This window comes from Perognathus longimembris, chromosome 22 (assembly GCF_023159225.1).
Source record: "Perognathus longimembris pacificus isolate PPM17 chromosome 22, ASM2315922v1, whole genome shotgun sequence".
Taxonomy (NCBI): Eukaryota; Metazoa; Chordata; class Mammalia; order Rodentia; family Heteromyidae; genus Perognathus; species Perognathus longimembris.
This window is the reverse complement of record NC_063182.1, coordinates 33,932,344-33,954,676: the sequence shown is the minus strand read 5'-3', so window position 1 is coordinate 33,954,676 and position 22,333 is coordinate 33,932,344. Positions and strand designations below refer to the sequence as shown.

The 22,333-nt window shown below is 33.9% G+C and overlaps 1 protein-coding gene across 1 annotated transcript in view; it reads left to right on the top strand.

Annotated features, from left to right (window-relative positions):
- Fbxl17 (F-box and leucine rich repeat protein 17) overlaps positions 1-22,333 on the top strand; it is a 408,585-nt gene that overhangs the window by 235,167 nt on the left and 151,085 nt on the right. Inside the window, exon 7 of the mRNA XM_048331058.1 lies at positions 20,075-20,151. Coding sequence (XP_048187015.1) covers positions 20,075-20,151 — 77 coding nt within the window. The remainder of the gene's footprint in view (positions 1-20,074; positions 20,152-22,333) is intronic.

The window sequence follows — 22,333 nt, the reverse complement described above, 5'->3', positions numbered from 1 at the left end:
AATCTTCTTTTGTCTGTTGTAGCCGTCCATTCATAGTTCACTTTCCAAGACAGAGTTAGTTAGATCAACATTTTATAATTCCCTAACGGAGTTAAGAGTGCAGGCATAAAAAGTCTTAAACATTTGCAAAATAGGAGCATCCCCAACTTCAGGGCACCTAAGGGGCCATTGCAAATACCATTTAAGATTTAAACTACCGTAGCCTTTACTCTTATGCCCAAACTGCACCCCAAAATTCACAGTGGTTTTTTATTTTTGGAAGAGTTTGAGCGTAAGGTCTGGCACATGCTAGGGAGGTACTTTATAACCAGAACATGCCTCCGGCCCTTTTTACTCTTGCTGGTTTGTGAACCGCGCCACGCTTTGTGTCTGAGCTGGTGCAGGCCATAGCTTACCTGCCGCATAGCTGCGGTGTCAGGTGCATTCCACCGCATAGTCCCCATTTGTTGATTGAGATGAAGTTTCTCCAACTTTTTGCCTGGGCTGGCCTCAAACCAAGATCCTCCTGATCTCAGCCTCGTGAATAGTTAGCTCTACAGTCATGACCCACTCCGTGCTGACTGAATTTTATTGTGTAGTCATTCATATTTTTAAAATATAAGTAGCTCTAAGAAAAGATGGTTGTGGTCAAATTTTGTATATTACATTGAAGCTACAGCAGTATAGATGTGACTCCTTTTTAAGTATTTCAACTCCAAGCTCCTTAACCATCATGAATTTTAATATAATTATCTTATTATAAGCAGCTCCTTTGAAACTCAGTTATGGTACTTCAATGACAATAGTTAAAAATCTGGGTATACACAATTTCTCTCTATATTGATTTGTGTCTATACATTTCACCTTTTAAAAAATGAAGACCATTTATCTGCTCACAATTACCATACAACAACTGTCATTAGTACTACACAACTCCCATTAGTATATTGAGCACGCATGTACTAAAACACGACAGCTGATCCCCCTTTTTTTTTTTTTTTGCCAGTCCTGGGCCTTGGACTCAGGGCCTGAGCACTGTCCCTGGCTTTTTCCCGCTCAAGGCTAGCACTCTGCCACTTGAGCCACAGCGCCGCTTCTGGCCGTTTTCTGTATATGTGGTGCTGGGGAATCGAACCTAGGGCCTCGTGTATGCGAGGCAGGCACTCTTGCCACTAGGCTATATCCCCAGCCCCGACATCTGATCCCTTTGACTGAATACTTTAAGTACCTTTGCTTTTAGAAAAATCTTATTTTTAACATTCGTTTTTCTTCAGAATGTATTGTTTTTATAGAAGCATTTGCTTCATTTCCCAAAAATAAGAGCAGAGAAATACACAGCAGATCAACTACACTGATCTCCCTACACTGTTCCCCAAAAGTTCCACGGTTATATTTGTGTTCTCTCAGTGTGTATGTCAATAAACATGTATATCTTTAGACCTAGATTCCATAGATAAGTGAATAGATGATATTTGTTTGGCTTTTCGTTCTTATCTCAATATTAACATTATCTCTACTTCTCTTCTGCAAATGAAAGTACTTCATTTTTTTTATGGCTGAGAGATAAATTGTACGTCAACCACGTTTCTGCACCATCCCCTCCCCTTATACTGGAGTTTGACCTTAGGGCCTCACACTTCCTAGCCTGATGCGCTACCATACCTCTAGCCTTCGTTTTGCTGGGTATTTTTGATATAGGTCTCACAGACTTTTCTGCTTGGGCTGGTTTTGAACCATCATCCTTCCACTCTACCTCCTGAACAGCTAACAAAACAGTCATGAGCCCTGGCTCTTGGCTCAGGTTTCCTTATGCATTCATTGGTTGTTGGGCACCCCAAAGGATTCTGTGGTTTGGCTACTATGAACAGAACTGCAGTCAACACAATTATACAGATATCTGGGTTGTACATCAATTTATACATGTATACCAAAGAGTGGTATGTCAAGGGCATAGGTGGGTGTATTCTTCATTGTATGCTACAGCATACTTACATTCATAATGGTTGCACTAGTTCACATTCCCTAAAGTGATTATGGGTTCCTATTTTTAACAGTCTCACCAGCCAGCACTTGCAGTTTGCTTTCCAGACAATTGCCACTCTGACTGGGTAAGATAAAATCAGAGAGTAGTTGTAATTTCCCTCCTTAACAGCTATGGATGTTAAATATTCCTTCATGTGTTTATTACCCATTTGTATTTGTCTTTCGAGAATTGTCCATTTGCTCATTTATCAATTAGGTTATTATTTGTTCTTTTGCTGTGTAGATTTTTCAGTTACTTATGTGTTCTGGATATTAATTCTTTATCGATTGAATAGATGGCAAAGCTTTTCTTCTATTCTGTGGGTAGTTGCTTGACTGTTGGGGTGTGTGTGTGTGTGTGTGTGTGTGTGTGTGTGTGTGTGCGCGTGTGCATGTGTGTTTCTGCAGCAGAAACTTTTTAATTTAATATAATCCCATTAGTCAGTTCTTGCTCTTATTTTCTTGGTAATTGGTGTGCTATTTAGAAAATAATTACCTGTGCCTATATCTTACATAGCTTTTCCTATGTTTTCCTATAATAGCTTCATATATTCGATTTAGATCTTGAGCCATTTGGAATTGATTTTTGTACAGAATGAGAGCTTGGAGATGGGCTTAATTTCAATTTCCTGCATATAGATAACTAGTTTTCTCAGTACTATTTGTTTAAGAAACTGCCTTTCCTCTGGCATATATTTTTGGCTCCCTTGTCAAAAATTAGATAATCCTAGTTGTGTGGTTTTGTTTCTGGGTTGCCTATTCTGCTCCATTACTCTCTGTCTGGTTTTGTTTCAATACCATGCTTTTGTGTTATTCTGATTTTGTAGTGTAATTTGAAGTTCAATACTATTCTATCTCTTGAAATGATCTCTTTGCTTAGGATTTCTTTTGCTGCTTGAGGTCTTTTATGCTTCCATCCAAATTGTTGGGTTGATATTTCTGTAAATGACACTTTAGGATTTTGCTTTTGGTAGTATGACTATTACCATGATATTAATTCTGCCAACACATTGAGCATGGGTGATCTTTCTATCTTCTTGTTTATTTTTCAGTTTCTTCCATGGTTTTATAGTTTTTATTATAGAGATCTGTTACCTTCCTGGTTAAGTTTTTACCAATGTAGAGTTTTTGTTGCATTTCATTTCATTTTATTTCTTTTTTGTTTTTGAGGATACACTTTTCCAGACTTGGAAAGACTTCCAACATTGAGAAAATTTTTGGTATAGTTGTGTTCACATGATTTTTTACTATACCATTTTCTCTATTTATTTTGCCTTAATTTTATATTGCTAGTTAATTAAAATAGTTGAAGCTGTAGTATGGACACAATTTTAAAATAGAAGTAGCCCTTTGTAGTTTGGAAATTTTTATTAAAGGAAAATATGCTTGCAAAGGTCTTTCTGCTCTGTCTAGGATTAATACTTGTTAATTTAAAGAAAAAAATTAAAATTTGTTAAAAAATTAATGCGTATAGTTTAAAATATGTATGTATATAAATTCCCACTTATTTGCAAGTTTTCTACTGAAAGTTGGAGATCTTTTATTTGTATAGGAGATTGATGTTGTCTTTGTGATATAAACAACCACCTGAAGATCTCATCAGAGATTTCCAGTTTTTAGTACATAAAATGTGGTGAGTACTAAGTTACTTGCAAAGCAGCTGCAGGATATAATCCTTTTAAGTTTGACCTAAGCTCTTTTTTAGTGACTAGTATCTCCCCTCCCTGTTATTTCATGTTCTTTAGGTGTTGAAGAATGCAAATCTTTAGTCCTACAACCTTTTTTTTTTACAGTCTAGATTTAGGTGGTTGTCTTTCTTATGATACTATTCAATATGCCTTCCTACTTGTATGTCTCCCTAAATTATTTCTTAAAAATTGATAGGTAAATTGATAGGCTTGATTAGGTTTCTGGTTTGGGGGCAAATCCTGCCTAAGTGGTATTGGGTTATGTCTTTAAATCAGGAGGTATGTAATGTCTAGAAATAATGGAAATTTAACTGAAGTTATAATAGCTGAGTCTGAGTATATGCAAGGCTCTATTCTAAATACTTTATACACATATTTCTTTTAAGCATTACAAAGACCCTTTAAACTAGATGAAACAGAAGGAGGTTAACTAACTTGCAAGGTCTACAACATGGACCTGGCACTTTAAGTGAATCTGCCTTTCTGCGCAGCCCTTCTGGCTTTGAAAGACACTGACATTTCTGTGTTAAACTAAAAAGTGTTAGGTGTGTTCCGGCCCCTCAAATAAAAGGCTGTCTTACTTTTGTAAGCAAATAAATGTGAAAAGCTATGCAGATTAATTAAAAATAAATTTGAACTATGTATTATTTTTACAGTCTACTTTCTTGTAGACTACTTTGTAAATTCCACATTTTTTTACTGTGATCTTTACATGTACATTGACAATTTGTGATATTTTCCTTGTCCTGCAGAGTAACTTTTCATAGAAAGAAAAATATACTTACCTTAGATAAATGTTTTTTTCCCAGTGCCAGGAAATACAAAGTGAGTTTCTTGATGGCAATATGTGATTTTCCAGTAGCCATAAAACTTAAAATTGTTACGGTTTTTGTTGTATATCTTGTTGTTTATAATAGAATGACTATTATAGGATCTTTTCAATTAGATTGGTTAATTTAGCATAAGTAATATGTTTGCTGAGAGAAATGCTCAAAATGAGCACAATCCACTTTATGTTTGTATTATACATTCTTATTCCACCCATTATAATTTTAACCCTAGAGCTACACATGCACAGGTTTAAAAAATTCTTTTAATTTATTGACTGTATGATTTTCATCCTTTTTATTAGGGGAGTTTGCAAATAAATTTCTCCTGATATCTTCACTTCAATTAAATGATTCCTTGTGCCTAAAATTGATGTCTACTTGGTTGAAATAGTCTCAATAAAAGTGGTATATTTGTTGCTGGTATGTAGAATGCATGTTATATACAATGACGTGATTTGTCTCTAAAGAGGATTAAAATACAGTTCTTGCTTGTTGATAACTTTGTGATGAGTGTGGCCGTAGACCAGGTTATAAGTCAGGTTAACAGTGATGATGTTCTGCTACAGTGTAACCTAAGAAAGCGGGCCTTCTGAGAAAACACAAATGCTTGAAAACTGCAAGGAGGTTATATAGAATTTTCAAAGTTAAATGTCTATGAGTACTAGACATTGAACATAGATGAGTTTCAAGTAGTAAAGTGATATTAGGGGATGATGGGATCTGTAACTATAGAGTGAGCCCCCAAACTAAAGGCATTTATATTAAAATGTTTATTTAAAGCACTGGTTCAGCCACACAGAATATGACTGTGATGCTTATTTGTGGTTTCAGTTAGGTCTAAGTACATTAAAGGTTTTGAGACACCATCTGCAAATGGATACCATCTATAGATAAACATCTGTGTGTTCAGTAGACCAAGTCGGAGAGACAGAGTTATAGAATCTCTGAGCCAGAAATTAATATCTAGTTCAAACTACTTGAAAGAAATGGGTAGGGGACAAAAGTTGAATCAAAAAACGTCAAAATCCCCATAGTCCATAAATGATAAGATAGGTGTTTGTGGTTGAGGAGCTGTCAAGTTGTTGCAAGATCTGGCACACGTAACAAGCGCATGGTTAATGTTTCGTCACAGCGATGGCCTTATAGACTCTTAGAGAAAATTTGACTTTTCTTCCTTTTGTTTGTTGAACAGTTTAGTGTTTGTTTTTGTTGTTAATGAAATTCCAGTTTCAAAGGACTTCATAGTTTCCATTCAAATTATATGGACGGGGTAAAAGATTATATAGGTGAAAAACAGACTCAAGGTGGAAGCATCAAAAGGCAGGTTCAGTAACAAGTATGCCCACGTTGTATTCATGGACACATAGTCTCATAACCCTGTAAAATTTGTCTTCTTTCAAATAATTCTCATTGTCTCTTAATGTTAGGAAATAGTTCGACTATTTAGATGGGAGATTTTTTTTTGAAGTCTATTAATCTTTGCAGGGCATGCATTTATTCTCTTGTGGTTGTAGACATTGCTTCCAGTCTTTGAATGAAAGGTAGAAGCATAAATACCTATTGTAATATGAGTGATGTTTTGTTTTGTTTTGTTTTTTGTGGGTAGGGACATCCTAGGAATTGAACTCAGCGCCTGTGCACTGCCCTGAGCTTGTTTGCTCAACTATTGCAAAAGTATGAAATTAGTTTCAAATACTATTTAATTTCTGTGTATTAATGAAATAATGACTATCTTTTTCATTAAAGAGTTTGATTATGTGATATTTATAGTAACGTGTTAATATATTGAGAATTTTATATTTATCAAAAAAGTACCTAAGGATTAGAAGAAATCCTCAAATTAAAAAAAGACACTTGACTTACTTTGGTTTATTTGAAATTTTGTATGTCTCAAGCATTAACTGAATTCTTCAAAAGATTTATGCCTACTTTTTTCATAAAGTCCATATATACAGTGATTTTAACCAGTGTTTGGTTGTTTATGGAACACAGATTATTTACAATGGAAAACCAAATGATAGACTATCAATTTAATTTTTAAATTATTTTGTTCTGTTTTTTCTTGTGAGTAGAAAAAGCACTGAATTTATCCAGCAGCAATAAACCTCTTTTTTACTCACTGGAAAATTTAAAATATTTTTGCATATTCATTGTAGGCTTTTATGTATATGTCTGTGAAAACCAGTAGACTGCATCTTTTTTGAAATTGGACCATTCACTTGAAATTAGAAGCAGTAAAAGAAAAGAAATTATTTTCTCTTTCTTTACCTTTTATCCCCCCTCAAATGATTAAAGAAAACTACCAAGAGGTCCATGGTTTCTAGGTTTTCTGGCTAATGCAACACATTAAAAAATGTTCTTGGTGACGTAGTAAGTAATATATCCCTGTGTGATGGCATTATGTAATGTTCTTCATATTTGGATATATATTATCTATATATACTATCACATATACACATCAAACTCACACACACGACTTAGAAGCCTTTTTAAAAAATATATATTTTATTATCAAATTGAATTACATAGAGGTTACAGTTTCATATATTAGGCATTGGATACATTTCTAGTACTGTTTGTTACCTTGTCCCTCATTCCCCCCGCTCCCCCCTCCCCCTTATCCTTCCCCCCCCCCATGAGTTGTTCAGTTCATTTACACCAAACAGTTTTGCAAGTATTGCTTTTGTAGTTGTTTGTCTTTTTTTACCCTGTGTCTCTCGATTTTGGTATTCCCTTCCATTTTCCTAGTTCTAATACCAGTATACCCGGTTTCCAATATACTCAGATAAGATACAGTGATAGTGTAGGTACATTCTTTCTGATAGAGGCATAAAATTTCATTGTGTATATGTACCACATTTTCCTGATCCATTCATCTACTGAGGGGCATCTGGGTTGGTTCCAGATTCTAGCTATAACAAATTGTGCTGTGATGAACATTGTTGTGCTGGTGGCATTAGTGTGATTATGTCTGTGGTTTTAAGTGAAAAGCCTAATGATAACAGGTGATTATATTTGAGTTGATTTTCATATCAGTTCCAAACTTTACAATGAACTCATAAGAGAAAATGTGAAGGCTCTCTACATATAGATAGATAGATAGATAGATAGATAGATAGATAGATAGATATAGCTATAGATATTTTTTTGATGGCATATAAAATTGAAGATCTCTTTCTGGAAATGATCCTGTTATTGTGGTATTGCTTGAATAAAGGTGATAAAGGAAATAGAAAACCTCAAAGGAATTAGCATGTGGAATGTTGTTATAAGAGTCCAAAAATCTGTTCTGAGGGATCTGTACCAAGCATTGTTAGTAAAATGAATAATTTATAACATGTAGGTATACTCATATCTTATGAATTTTGGAAACAATTTTTTTCTTCTTATTGTCAAAGTCATGTACAAAGGGATTAGAGCTTCATATGTAAGGGAAGTACATTTCTTATCCAACTCGTTACCTCCTCCTTCATTTTTCCCGTCTCCCCCTCCGCAGTTCCCTGCCCCCCCATGAGTTGTACAGTTGGTTAATACCAATTGGTTTTGTGAGCATTGCTTTTGCAATGGTTAGTATTTTTTGTCCTTTGTCTTTTGATTCTGGTATTCCCTTTCCCTTCCCTAGTTCTCATACATGTATATACAGCATCTGGGGTATTAAGATAGCAGTAGTAAAAACACAGTAAGGGAATATGAGAGAAGAACAGTACAGTTTCACAAGGCATGTTGAAATTAACTACAACAATGATATACCACTTATTTCCATAACATGAAATTAATTTTGCTTAGCATTATCTTATGTGTTCATAAGTCTTTCCTAGCAATGTACTAATTATTCTCTATGAGGGAGACCATAAAGTCCATGTTTCTTCGGGTCTGGCTCACTTCACTCAGTATAATTTTTTTTCCAGGTCTTTCCATTTCCTTACGAATGGGGCAATGCCATTCTTTCTGATAGAGGCATAGAATTCCATTGTGTATATGTACCACATTTTCTTGATCCACTTGTCTACTGAGGGGTATCTGGGTTGGTTCCATATTTTAGAATGACAAATTGTGCTGTGATGAACATAGTTGTGCTGGTAGCTTTAGTGTGGTCTTGCTTGTAATCTTTTGAGTAGATGCTCAAAAAAATGGGACTGCTGGGTCGTAGGGGAGCTCTCTGTTTAGCCTTCTGAGTAATCGCCATACTGCTTTCCAGAGTGGTTGAACAAGATTACATTCCCACCAACAATGCATTGGAGTTCCCTTTTGGCCACATCCCCTCCAGCATTTGTTAGTCTAAGGTTTCCTGATAATGGACATTCTCACTGGGGTGAGATAGAATCTCAGTGTTGTGGAAACAATTTTTGAAATGTATGAATTAGTTTTTAAATATTGACTAATTTGTATTTATCTTTTGTTATTGTGTATTTTCTTAAGAGAAAAATAGTAAAATTACTATCCTGAAAGATATTTGACTTTTTAAATGTTGAACTAGTCATTATTACTCACTAGATTGGCCAAAAATAAAATATGGTTTCTAAGGTAGAGCAAAGACATCATATGTGTTAGTGGAAATGTAATATGGTATAGCAACTTTTGGAAAAAGATAGGGGTGTCTCTTGTAAAGCTAATTATATACCTACTATGCAGATAGTCTGTATTTCACCAATTCTACACCTGGGTTTTTATACACAAGGAATGAAAGCATGTCCTCACACACACAAAAAACGTCCAAGAATGTTCATACCAATTTTATCTGTAATTGCCCCACAACTGCAAAAATCTGTGTGTCTTTCAAGAAAAGAATGACTAAACTACAGGATATTCATAAACTAGGATACCTCTTCTAACCAAAATACCATCAAGAAAAAATAGTTGCTTTTGATGTGAAATTGCACATTTAAGCTTTAGAACCTAACATTTAATTAAAAAAGCAATACTTATACTGAAGAATATATAATATATGATTCTATTTTTATTAAGATAATATATAAAATGAAAGAGCAAAATACCTAGGAGGTAGTTGCTTTTACAAATGAGGCAATATTTTTGACTCCCCTCCCCCCCCAAAAAAAATTGCTAAGAATAGTTTAGGCCATGATAGCAATTCAAGATTGCATTTAAGATTTGTTCATTTCACATGAGTACTGTAACCTCTTATAACTTCTTTTACCTTTTTTGTTTGTTTTGTTTTTTTTTTTGGCCAGTCCTGGGCTTGGACTCTAGGCCTGAGCACTGTCCCTGGCTTCTTTTTGCTCAAGGCCAGCACTCTGCCACTTGAGCCACAGTGCCACTTCTGGCCATTTTCTGTATATGTGGTGCTGGGGAATCGAACCCAGGGCCTCATATATATGAGGCAGGCACTCTTGCCACTAGGCCATATCCCCAGCCCTTCTTTTACCTTTTTAAAGAGAATGGCATGACATTACATTGCTATCACTTTCCCCAAATCTCCAAAGCTGTTAAATGGCCTAAGTATGATGACCTATGTTTACCTTTCAACAAAAGATCACCAAAAATATATATTGCCCATTTTTGTGTAAAACTCTTTGTCATTACCAGAGCAAAATTGCCAATACCTTTGGATCTCATAGAAGCACAAAAATGACCCAGTGACTCCAAGCACTTTTACTCCACACCCCTCTTAAACTCTTGGGTTTTTCTCTCTCATTCCAACAGTACTTTAGAAAATAATGAATCTTTCCCTCCAATCCTCAGGCTTGCTTAGAATGTCAAAATGCATTCTTTTATTAGGTACTAGAGAGAAATGTTTTCTATGTAGAGCAGAAATGTTAATACTATTCTTCTGTTCTTCTAAATGATTGTTTCATTCTGCATACAGACAGTCACTATAATAATTAACGGTAGAGCATTTAGAACCATCCCTCTTGATTTATGGTGTAAACTAACATAAAGCTGAATACTGGGGCCGGGTGTGTTACTTGTTCCTGCTGACTGTCAGACATGATGTTTCCTGTGGAGGTACCCACTGTCTGAAACAAATAGTGAAATGCCTTTTCCCTCTCCGTGTTTACTTGCTGTCTTGCATTTGCAACTTTCTGCAAGGAGAAAATGGGTAATACTTCCCCCCTATGGTTTCTATCAGTCCTACGCACTGGCTTCATTAGTCTTCTGCCACTTTCCCTATGAACAAAGGAATGCTTTCCGTTCACAGGGAATAGACTGATGACTAGTCCAGGCAGAGCAACCTGGATTTAGTAATTACAGTATTTCAAGTGCAAGGCTACTAAATTCTTTTGTCTTGTGTATTTACTTCAATTATCTATTTGCTGATTTAGTTTCAGTATTACTAAAAGGAAAATGTATTTATTTAGAATCATGTTTTTAAATGTTCATGCATACATATGTAATATGTATGACTTTGACAAAAATAGTTTATAATCAAGTCTTAACGTTGCCGTATAAATTAAAAATTTTGAAAGAAACCTTTAGTAAATCATACAGGCAAGTTGACTTTTAAATGTCAGGAACCATTGATCTAGCCTAAGAGCCAGAAAAGCTAAGTAAGATTCAAAAAATCTTTCTCTAGAATTTCTAAATTTCATCCTTTTGCACATGCATGTTAGGCAAGAATGTGGAGGACTGTGTTTCTCTTTCCAGATGAATAAAAATTAACTGAAACTATCTTACTTCGTTGGGGATTAAAAAAATGGAACCAGTGTAGTTATGAAAGAATTGCTGATTGAGTGCCGTATTGTCGCTTTTAGAAACACATAGACAGCTTTCTGCTGTCTGAGATAGACTGAGATAGACTGCTATCTCTCTGTTTTAAATGATGTGTTTTGTTTTGTTTTTTTTACTGTGTAAAGGTAATATGCCAAAACAACTAAACTTGACCCGCTGCCTCTCTTTCCTATAAATGTTAGAACAAAGATGATTCACCTCTGACATGAGCATTAATATGTAATGATATGGGGGAAATGGGAGTTGAGCGTGGCAATCCCAGAGCCTTGGAAGCAGGTTTTATGTATTCAGCAGTGATGATCATTAAGCCTCAACGGGTTCAGAGTTCAATCTAGCTAAGCATCAATAAGGTCAAATTTACGTGGTGTCTCTGTCTTCCTCCAGCTTGTGTGATCTTTTTCCTCTTTCTGAATGCATATGAAAGTTACTTTGGTCCTCTTGCCTATACCTTTCCCCTCTCCCAGAGCTCCTTCTTTACTGCTTCCTTTTTAAAAAGGTGTAAGAAGCCTTGGCTATTCTGTTTTCCTAACTATAAGATTCGATTTATATAATCTCCACTAAAATTCACATGTAAAAATTCTTTCATTAGTTATTTTCTCATTTGGCCAGAAGGTAACTTAGTCTTAAAAATTAATAACAAAATACAGACTTCTTTATTATGAGTACTTAAAACAAGGAAAACATTTAGCGGAGAGATACTGATTTCCTTTTCCTTTGTATTTAATTATAGCTATTTAATATTAAGCTTTCAAGGGAGTCAAAGTAGTGCTCTCTTCATTGCATTTTAATTTAAAACAACTAAATCTTTCTCTCTTTTTTCTTATCGCAGAATCCCCTTCTCAGACAAAATTTTATGTCGTACTTTGGGATGTTTATGATGTTTGCTAGCGGAAGTAACTTTGGGATGTTTACGATGTTTGTTAGCTGAAGTAAGAAACCATCCCTTTCACTTTGATAAATGGCCCTTACCTCCAATGTTCTATAGTCTTCTGAGAATTTGGCTTAGAGCTTCTCTGCCTTCCCAAATGAGAAGGAAACCTTTTGTCAGCATCTTGTCTGAGTTGACTCCTTGACTACATAGGTCATGGGAGGTCTATGTTGAACATCAGTCCTTGGCTGTATCACAAAACTGGTATTGAAGCACAGGCCAGCTCCCAGAGTGCAGGGGTTAAAGAGGCAATTAGTCACTACAAAGCAGAGTTGTGGCTGTCTTAACTCTTTCATGAATGATGCCTGAATCTCATTTACTGAGTGCTTTCATCTGAAATAATTTAGTCAGCTATTTAAATGTAAAAGTGAGCTTAAAATGGGATATGTATGTGATTGTAAAAAAAAAAAAGAATTGAGACAGCATTTAGAGTAAAGGGTGGAGAAGGACAGAGAGATTGTCATCAATTATGTATCTTATACTGCACCTAAATTTCACAATATTAATTTTAGCTATTTGGTTATTTGCATGCCTGGCTCTCTGCAATTTGAGCCATGCATCTAGCCTGTATTTTAGCTATCTGCAAGTTCAACAAGTATCATTTTGAAGTATTGCTAAGCATTACTATTAATGCTTTTATTTATTATTGGTGGGAGGGGTAGTTTGGAGCTTGATCTTTTCTTTTTTTCTTTCTTTTTTAAAAGAATAATCTCAAATAGAGTGCCCCATTATTTTAAATTGTGTTTGTGTATGGGGGGGGGTGCATGTTCCTTAACTGGTTTCACATAGTAAATTTTTGTCACATATCTTTTTGTCTGTGCTCTGTATTTAAATATGGAAGAACATCCAAACAATAGTACCAGCCATAACTGTGTTATCACTGCAGTGTCTGGACCCACCCCCCTAGAGTTACTGACTATAAAAATACTTAAAACAAGAAAGTTTCTTAATATTTGCAGGCCCAATTAGGTATATTTCTTCCCAGTGAAAGTATGACTAATTATAAATAAACAAGTCTTGCCTTTAATTTATTTCCTTCCTTTCTAATGTTTCTATTATCCTAAAATAACACTACATTGTTGATTTTTAGTAATTTTTTAAAGGTAGTGATTTCATTTTTCTACTGAGTTACAAATATTAAACGAAAAGTAAAAATAGGATTTGATCCATCAAAGATAAAAACATTGTATCTATAATTTTTATAATAATGATCATCACCTAGTGTTTATAACATTTTTTAATGGTAAAAAACTTGGCAGAGCTTTATTGAGTAAGTAAATAAGCAGGCAAGGAGACAAACAGACAAAAAGCAGACAAACAGAAGGGCAGGGGGTCATTTTAGCAGCGTATGAGTGCTCTCCTAGGGAGACAGACACAGAGACTGAGAGGCACGGAGAGACAGAGAACAAGAGACACACACATACAAGGAGACACTCAGAGACAGAGAGACACACCTGTGACATGTTTTTATTCAGTAAAATATTATTGAATTACATCAATAAAAGCATATTTTCCCCTTCTCTTACATATTCTAGGAGAAGCTTCCAAGAGGCTATCTCAACTTATTGTGTAATTTTTAATGTAGCTTTTGTAAAAGATGAAACCGTGACGAAACTGAAAATAAGATTTTGGAATAGATATATCTGAAACATTAGAGTCAAGTGAAACTTATTAAACTTTGTTACTTCAATCTCCATCCCTACTCTTGAGGGAAACCTTTACCTTGTTTCTTAGAAATTGAAGCAAATGTATGTTTTCATGGGTGGGCTTTACTCCATCTGAAAAACATCCTAACAAAATATAAATTGAATTAAATAATGGGGCTGCAGATTTAGCTCAGTGGAAGAGCACTTGCCTGGCAAGTGAAGAGCCCTGAGTTTGCTCCTCAGCTCTGGGGAAAAACAACAACAACAAAAAAATCAAAGCAACCCCCAGCCCCAGACACTACGAACAAAAACAAAAGCAAGCCCACTAATCTACACAGTGTCCTCCTACATGAATGATACAGAAAGTATTTCCAGGGCAAATGGTTCATGAGACCATTTATAAATATATTAGAAAATATTACCTTTTCCATATTGAGTTCTCTTGCTTTCCAGTAGAAGACCTGTCTAATAATGTTAGAGTCGCTTAGGGAGAAGTAGTCCAGAAAGAATCAGCAAATGACCAGATCTACTTCATCTCCTTGAAGATGTGTAAACCCATAGAACTTAAATTTCAATAATATTTCAGTTTATAAGCCATTTCTTATGGTATGTCTCACTTAAAAAACTCAAAACGAATTTCTGTTATCATTTTGTAGCCTTTCCTTACTTTTCTCTGTGACAAGATGGAAATCAGCTTGCCACTGTTTAAGTGGTCAATGCCTAAATAGATCTCAGATTCACTAATTAGATACTGGCTTTCTCGAAAGTACCATTTGGTAAATGAGGACTTAATAAGGGTCCCAAGGTAATTGTTGTTAACTGGGGAAGCTGGTGACATTTTCCCTGTCGCTTCAAGTCTTTGCTCTAGTGGTATATTAAGAACGTATTTCAAGCAAATGCTTCAGTATTTTAATTGCAAATCCATTTGTTAAAATGTGTATCTTCTATGAGAATATCCTCAGAATTTTACATGAAAAAAAGATATTTGGTATTATGTTTTTACTGAGATTATATAGAAGAGCATTTACAAGAAAGTGTCCTGTAAAACACAAAGTTTTCTCAACATACCACCTTGGTGCCATCTGTCTCTTTCCTGAAATAATCTTACATCTGTCAGATATGTTCAGTTATTCAACTTAAAGACAAAAATAACTATTGTATGCTCTTTTGAAAGTTTAACCTGTTCCTGGGAAAAGTGCTTAATGATATGAAGCTTATGAATGAAATGATAGTCTGATATAAGGGGAAATACTAATAATAGACTTGAATTGACTCATTTAAAATATGTTCCTATACATTCACTCTTTCTTTTTAAATGTAGGAATACACTTTCTGAAAATAGAGTGTACCTGTGAAGCATACTCATGAATTTCCTGTGCTGAACTTGTATTATTTTTAATAAAACCGAATTTAACACTTAGAGAAATCAATAAGACACCATTATACTTCCTCAGATGCCACATTATGTTTAGGTAACCTCTGTTATTATTTTAATGACGCACAGATGAATTAATCAAGAGGAGCTTCTGCAGCACACAGTGGGGCTAGCTTTGCTCCCTGTCACTCTTTTGAGATCTTGTAAAACCCCGTGTGTGTGTGTGTGTGTGTGTGTGTGTGTGCGTGTGCACACTCTGCAGTTTCTGAAGCCTATATTTAAAATCTCTAAAGTGTGGGCTTAATTGTTGGATTGTTTAGTTTTAAGAAAAGAGGAAATTGAAGGTCTATTTCTAAAATCCCCACATAGATCACTTGTATAATGGGTTTGCATTTAAGAATTTTTGGTTTCATCTATATGTTTATTCAGCTTAAACAGACATAGATCTTTGCTATACTTACTTACCAATTACTTTACAGCCTACTTCTGAAATCTGTGGGGTTGCTTTTGTCTTGATGCATTTTTTCCTTTGTTTTAACGACATATATATATACACATATATATACATATATGTGTATATATATATATTTATATATATATATGAAGTTGACTTGGGAAAGAGTATCCTAAAGTTTATTTAGAAAGTCACCAAGTCACATACTAATGCATCCCTAATGGGGACATTTCTTTCACACCTCTGAGGTGATTGAGCCTGTCCTTTAGTGTGAGATTTGCAAACCAGTGTGTGGCAGCTCCAATTAGCTTCTTTTTGGTTTGAAGCACATCCCAAACAGTAACAAGGTCTCCTAGGACACTCCTCTTGCAAGCAATGTAGTCATATTTCCTCATTAGTTCTTTTCAATTGTCACTAATGCCATGTTCTAGCATTTGAGTAGGAGACAAAAAACCATAAAAATTTGGTATGTATGTAGAATGGGCTATTGTTGTCCGTAATTCAAGTGTCTTTTGAATTCCTTTGATAGTTTTGAAGCTTACACAGCTTAATTCATTAACCTTTACCCTTCACATAAATCAGGTGATTAGAGTCTACTGCTAAGGAGACAGACATTTCCCTCCACTGAAACTTAAGTAATGCCTTTTTTTTACTTTGAAAAAACAATCTTATATAGTTCACAAAAGTAACCTTCCCATTGCTTTTCAACCTCAACACATGTCTTAGGTATGTTTTAAACATTACCAGAAGCAAGCGTGCATAAAATTATGTTATTATAAAAAATAATTCTGGACGCTTTACTTCAGAGCATATTTTCTGGCACCTTTTTCTGAAATCCAAAAGTGTGTGTGTGTGTATATATATATATATATATAGATATATACAGAAATATGTGTATCTCTTTCTATATATATTTAACAGCTGTTACTCAAGAATTTACAATAGTAACATTTTTAAAAATTCTCTTCAGACTCCTGCTAGAGCATAACAACAAGAAAATAATCCAGGGGGAAGGCATTTATTTCATAATAGAGTATGCAAATGACTGTAGAACATTTGATTGGGATAAAAATTATATATGGGCCTTCATTTTAGAGAAAATGATGATAAAGACTTCAAAAGTGGTAGCTGTTTTTGTGGTTCCTTATAGGTAAGACTAGAATGTATTTTTTATTCATTTTTTGCTCTTGTTAAAGACATGTCTCCTTATTTTATTAAGAACTTAGAAATATGGTGTAAAATTGTACTTGATTTTCCTAAGCTACTTTAACACTGCTATTCTTTGGCATTTTTTCTTACATCGTTTTCCCAAAATATGAATTTCTCCTTAGTAATCTATACATGATTGTTTTCCTTAAGGCCATAGTTATTTTTCCAATTGTTATAATTTCTTAGCCTAACATACAGGAAAGACCTTAAATATACTGAGTGTACAGCATGTTGGCTTATGTTATTCTAGTGAATGGGGACAGGAAGTGCAGAAGAAAGAGAAAAGTTTGAATTCTAGATTCTGGATTTAGAGGTTCATGACTTATCTAAAGGGATAAAATATAATTTCTCATTGGGATTAATGAATATTCTCTGTGTTATATGTAAGTGTGAATGGTAAGATAAATCAAAGATTTTACGTAACACCTTTGGGCCTGTCACTCTTCTTAAAGATGGCAACTATTTATCTTATGAGTATCTTTAAAAATATGTATTAGATCTCGATGTGCATATCTGTCATACAAATTACTGTTTCACCACATTTGCTTTCTGCATACACACACTATGCAACAAATTGATAGTTGTTGTTATATTGATACTCTAATGTTCATGACTATAGCCAAGACGCTGTAAGAAGAGTAAATGTGGTTCATAGACTTTTATGTTCTGCTAGTGTACTACAGTACATTCTGGAGTAGACTAAAAATTTCAGTAGAAAAGAACCGTTACCTCCTGTAGCCTCTCATCATGACCTGCTATCCCCCGTGCTGCCTGAGAAACGACCTAGATGAGTGACACGGATTCTACCTGTAGCTGGTCGTATCAGAGGCATCCCATTTCCGTCAGTTGGCAATAACAGGGTAACACAAACCACTTCCATTTTCAGTTCTTTAAACAAAACAAAAGCTATTTTACCTATCACACTTCACATTTTTGTGTTTTAATATGTTAAAAGTTTCAGTTTACAGATCTTGGAATTTCTCTCTTCAAATATCACATTCATGAATAATAGAAAATTAAAATTTTGCTGCAAATTCCCCAAAGCAGGCTTCTTTATTCCATCATGAATTGTTTTATTCCAGGAATAACTTTAACACCCAGGCTGTGATGGACTTTCAAAAACAGCAAAAAACTCTTAAATGATCCTATAGAAAATAAAAGTACTTTTATCTGATATTTCTCCTGCCTTTGTTAGTGTAAAAAGTACTTAATACTTCTCAGTTATATGCTATCGCTTTTACTATTACACTGTGAGCCATAATTTTTGTAATATCTGTTCTTAAACATCTACACTTCCTGAACTTTTCTCCATCATGTAAGAAACCTGATGGCCATGAACTTTCATTAAATTTGGGTTCAATCTTCATCTGCTGATTGTTTTATTTTATATTAGTAGCAGTTCTTTTTGCCTGTGAAACCACATTTGCTTTAGCTTGAACTGTGAAACTGATTTGTGCTATATGCTATTTGTAGCCTTCTCTGTGTATCTTTGATGTTGATGTGTGCTTTGTACATATAGAATATCTAGTTTTAAAAAAAAGAATAACAAATAGATGATTTCATTTGTTTAATATTTTCCCCCAAGCAAATATAAAAACAGGAAATTTAAACTATTTGAATTCAATATGAGAATAAAATGCAATTACTAATTTTTTGATGATCACCACAAATATTGGAGTTGGTAAATAATAAGAATAGTACAGGAAGTGGTCAGTTTTTTACACTATTCTAAACCATTTTTTAAATTATTTAAGTTTAGGGGCTATCATATAGACCTTTATTTTGACTCTTAGCATTTTAAATTAGTTTTAAAAGTCATATATAAAAAATGGTTATTGTCTATAACATTTCACTTCTGCCTTTAGCCTTTTTTAAAAAGAATTTTTTAAATGTTATATAACAAAGTCAAATGACATGGAATTAGGTTTTAAAATGTACCTTTAAATAATCTGTATCAATCACAATTACATTACATACTATTTTAAGTATTTTTGTTGTTGTAGTTATTGTAAAGCTTATACATTTTTATCACTAATGTCTTTTAAAAAAGGATAGCCAAAGAAGAATGTTTCTTTTGTTTTTCTGAGAAAACATGAAATGTTTATCATTCTATCAAATAGAATTCTATAAAAATATTTGGAAAGAAAAATGTATCTTTGCTATAACTAATTTAACCTTCAATAATGAATTTTGTGAAGTAAAATCATATAAGATTTCCTGACATTTTATGAAGATTTCTATGCATAAGCCAAGCAGTAAATAAAATATCTGAAAGACAGAGATGGATAAAGAGTAATTTTTGATGTATTATACATACAGGTATCAAATTACTTGGTCATTACTTCCTAGAAAAGGTTAATGACTCTTGTTTGCTTTTACCCTTTTACTTAACTGTTATTTATAAAGATTAAGACAGAGACTGCACTGAAGGGAGCATGTACCTATGTGTCAGTTTGGCTATGCAGGCTTTGATAATACTGTGGGGAACCGAGCTACATAATGGATAGTGTTGCTAATTAGTATTATAAATATTATTGGAATTCTCTGTTACAATTCTGCTTGGGCTGTTAGAACAAAATCACTAATCAAACCCATCTTTTGTCTTGAATAAAAATCAGAAATGATTTTAAGCATTATGTATTTATGTCTGTATTATTAAAGTGGCCTAAACTCACACAGCAATTCATTTAAAATATTAAATAAAAAAATTTAAGTAAAAAGCTAGTTACTATATGTGCAGATTTATAATTTTTATAAGTTAGAGGTTTTAAAGACATTTTTGTTTAATGGTGAATAGCATTTTATAAAAGCTACACATTTCTATTATCAAACTACATTAGTAGTTGCCCTAAAAGAATACCATTACCCATTTATAATAACCATTAAACAATATTCTATAGCTTAATTACAATTATTTTGTTATATATGTCATCTTTCACCTAGCATATGTTTACTTGTCTTTGTAACCAAATATATCAGTAATCTTATAGGAATATCTCTTCTCCATCTGTCGTTTTTAAAGGTGCCCTGGTCATACATGTATTTGATTAAAGCCACTTAGGAATTAGAGCACTTAAGTTTAAAGCAGGGAATGTAATACTTTTCCTGAAACACCTTGAAAGAGGTTTGTTGAAAGAAGAGAGCTGTGGCATTCATCATCTCCTGACCTCTTCCTCTTATATTTATGGCCAGACCCTTGTTAATTTAACTTAAAATGCATTAGTAGAACTCACCACTTTTTTTGTGTGTGTTTCAGGTGTGTGGAGGTCATAGCAAAGGAAGGACAAAACCTGAAAGAGCTGTATTTGGTGTCCTGTAAAATCACAGATTATGGTATGTAATGAGGCATTTTCTGAACTCTTCAAAAATAAAAGGCTATTGAATCATTAAAGGTTTTTCTTAGAAGAAAAAATTACCTTATACAGACTATTTCTGTTCATTTACACTAATTATGATGAAACTTTCCTCAGCATGGCAGAGTTAAGAACCAGAGTAAAATGAATGTGTATATCGGGTCATTGTTCATGTAATTACACACACACACACACACACACACACACACAAATATACTCACACAGGTAGGAAAGGTAGGGTCAGAAGAGGTATAAAGTGAAAATTTTTAGGCAATTAAATGTAAATCAACATTATAAATAAACATAACAGGAAATTATTAAACTGAGAATATTTGCCAATGTTTATATCATGTCAAATGTATTTCTTCTGAAAGGCCAGCCTTCTTAGTGCTCTAACTTTTGAAATATTAGAGATGTCTATGTTTACATATATGGTAAGAAAAGGATATGCATTTGTTTAAAACATTTTAAATTGTCTTAATTTTGAATATCCTTTAAAAGAGAGATGTTATAAATATGTATAATTATCTTATTGCAATAATAAATTAACCTCGCCTTTCCTTGTTTTGTTCAGCTTTTATTTTTTCTTATCAGTTTATATATTTTTCCAAAATACAATTTTAACCAGGTATTTTGAGTTACAGAAGACTGAGCTGGTTTCCTTTTTCTTTTTTTATTTGTTCATTTAAATTTGAGAAATGCTTTGTACTTCAAAGAAAATTAAAATCCCTTATTTTTTTTTTATTATCTTTGACATAAACTAATGACTATAATCCTATGGTGTCATGCTGAACATATGCACTGGATTACAGATTGGTATTTATTTTTCAGCTACTAAACTCATCTTTAGGGGAAACTACTAAAACTATAATTTTTTTAAAATGTTGCTTTGGTAAGCCATTGGCCTAGCATATCCAAGGCTTTGGATTTAATTTTTAGCTTCACAGACAGATAAATTTAAAATTTTTATATTTAAAACATCCCTAGCTAATTTTCAAAGTTAAAATTTTGAGAATGATAAATGTATCTCCTATGAATTTGTTCATAATATTCTATGTTTTTTTTTCTAATTCTACCTCGTGACAAAGATTGTACTGTATTGTTTTTCTTCCCTTATCCTTTTGTAATCTCATTTTTGCCACCTAGTTTCTCTTTGAAACCTTTACTGCCACTGTGTTGTCTAGGCTCCAGTGAATTCCCTCTGCCCAGCATGGGTCATTTGTTGATTTTTGTTAATTAACTAGTACTGTCGTGTATTACAGATTCTTTACTTGGCATTCCAGTTTTTAACAAATTTCATAACTGCTTTTCCATTCTTGTATGTTATCCTCTTTACCTAGTCATTGCAGGTGATCAAGAGCTATGAATTAAATCCCTTTTCTTTTTTCATGAACTCTTCTGAGATTCTGCAATGAAAAATGTCCCTAAAGTTACAGTTTGTTTTGGAGGTACAGAGATATTTTGATTCGTAACAGAGCTAGTACCCAGTACATAGCTGTTAAGTTAGCAGATGCAAAGAATGTTCTAGACAATATGGAAAAGAGAAAACTTTGAACATGGAATAGATCTGTGGTAACAATCTGTCTATGTTTCTTTATCTGTTCCTATTTGTGAAGTTCCTTCACACGTGTGTAGCTTAATTTCCTCATTTGTAAAATACAGAATTAATACTTGTGTGTGTAATTACTGCTCAGTCTAGTAAGATTCACTATAAACTTATTACCTGTTTCCTTTCCTAAAAAGGGGTTTTGTGCATGTGTGATTGTTACTGTTGTTGTTTTTAGTTATAGTTGCATTTTTGTGGCATTCTTATGTTCCAGTATTTTGAGATATTTGGAGGTTTCTTTTGGTCTGATAAAAATACGCTGCATACCCCATGTGCATGTTAGAATACTTGAAGATCTTCTAGAGGACATGGATGCCCCATAGCACTATATCCAAGATTACTTAAATCTGCATTTCTAAGTAGTAGGGCTCAAAATAGGATTGGCAAAACCTGCCTAAGTGATATTCATGTCAACCAAAGTTGAGAACAACCTGGGCTAGTCCACTGGAGAGGAACTGAGGGAATATTTGGGATGCACCTTTCTTGGTTCTGAGAAGTCAATCATTTCCCGCGCCTCAGTCTCTCCAGCCTTCGCGCTTTCTTCTTTGTATCATCT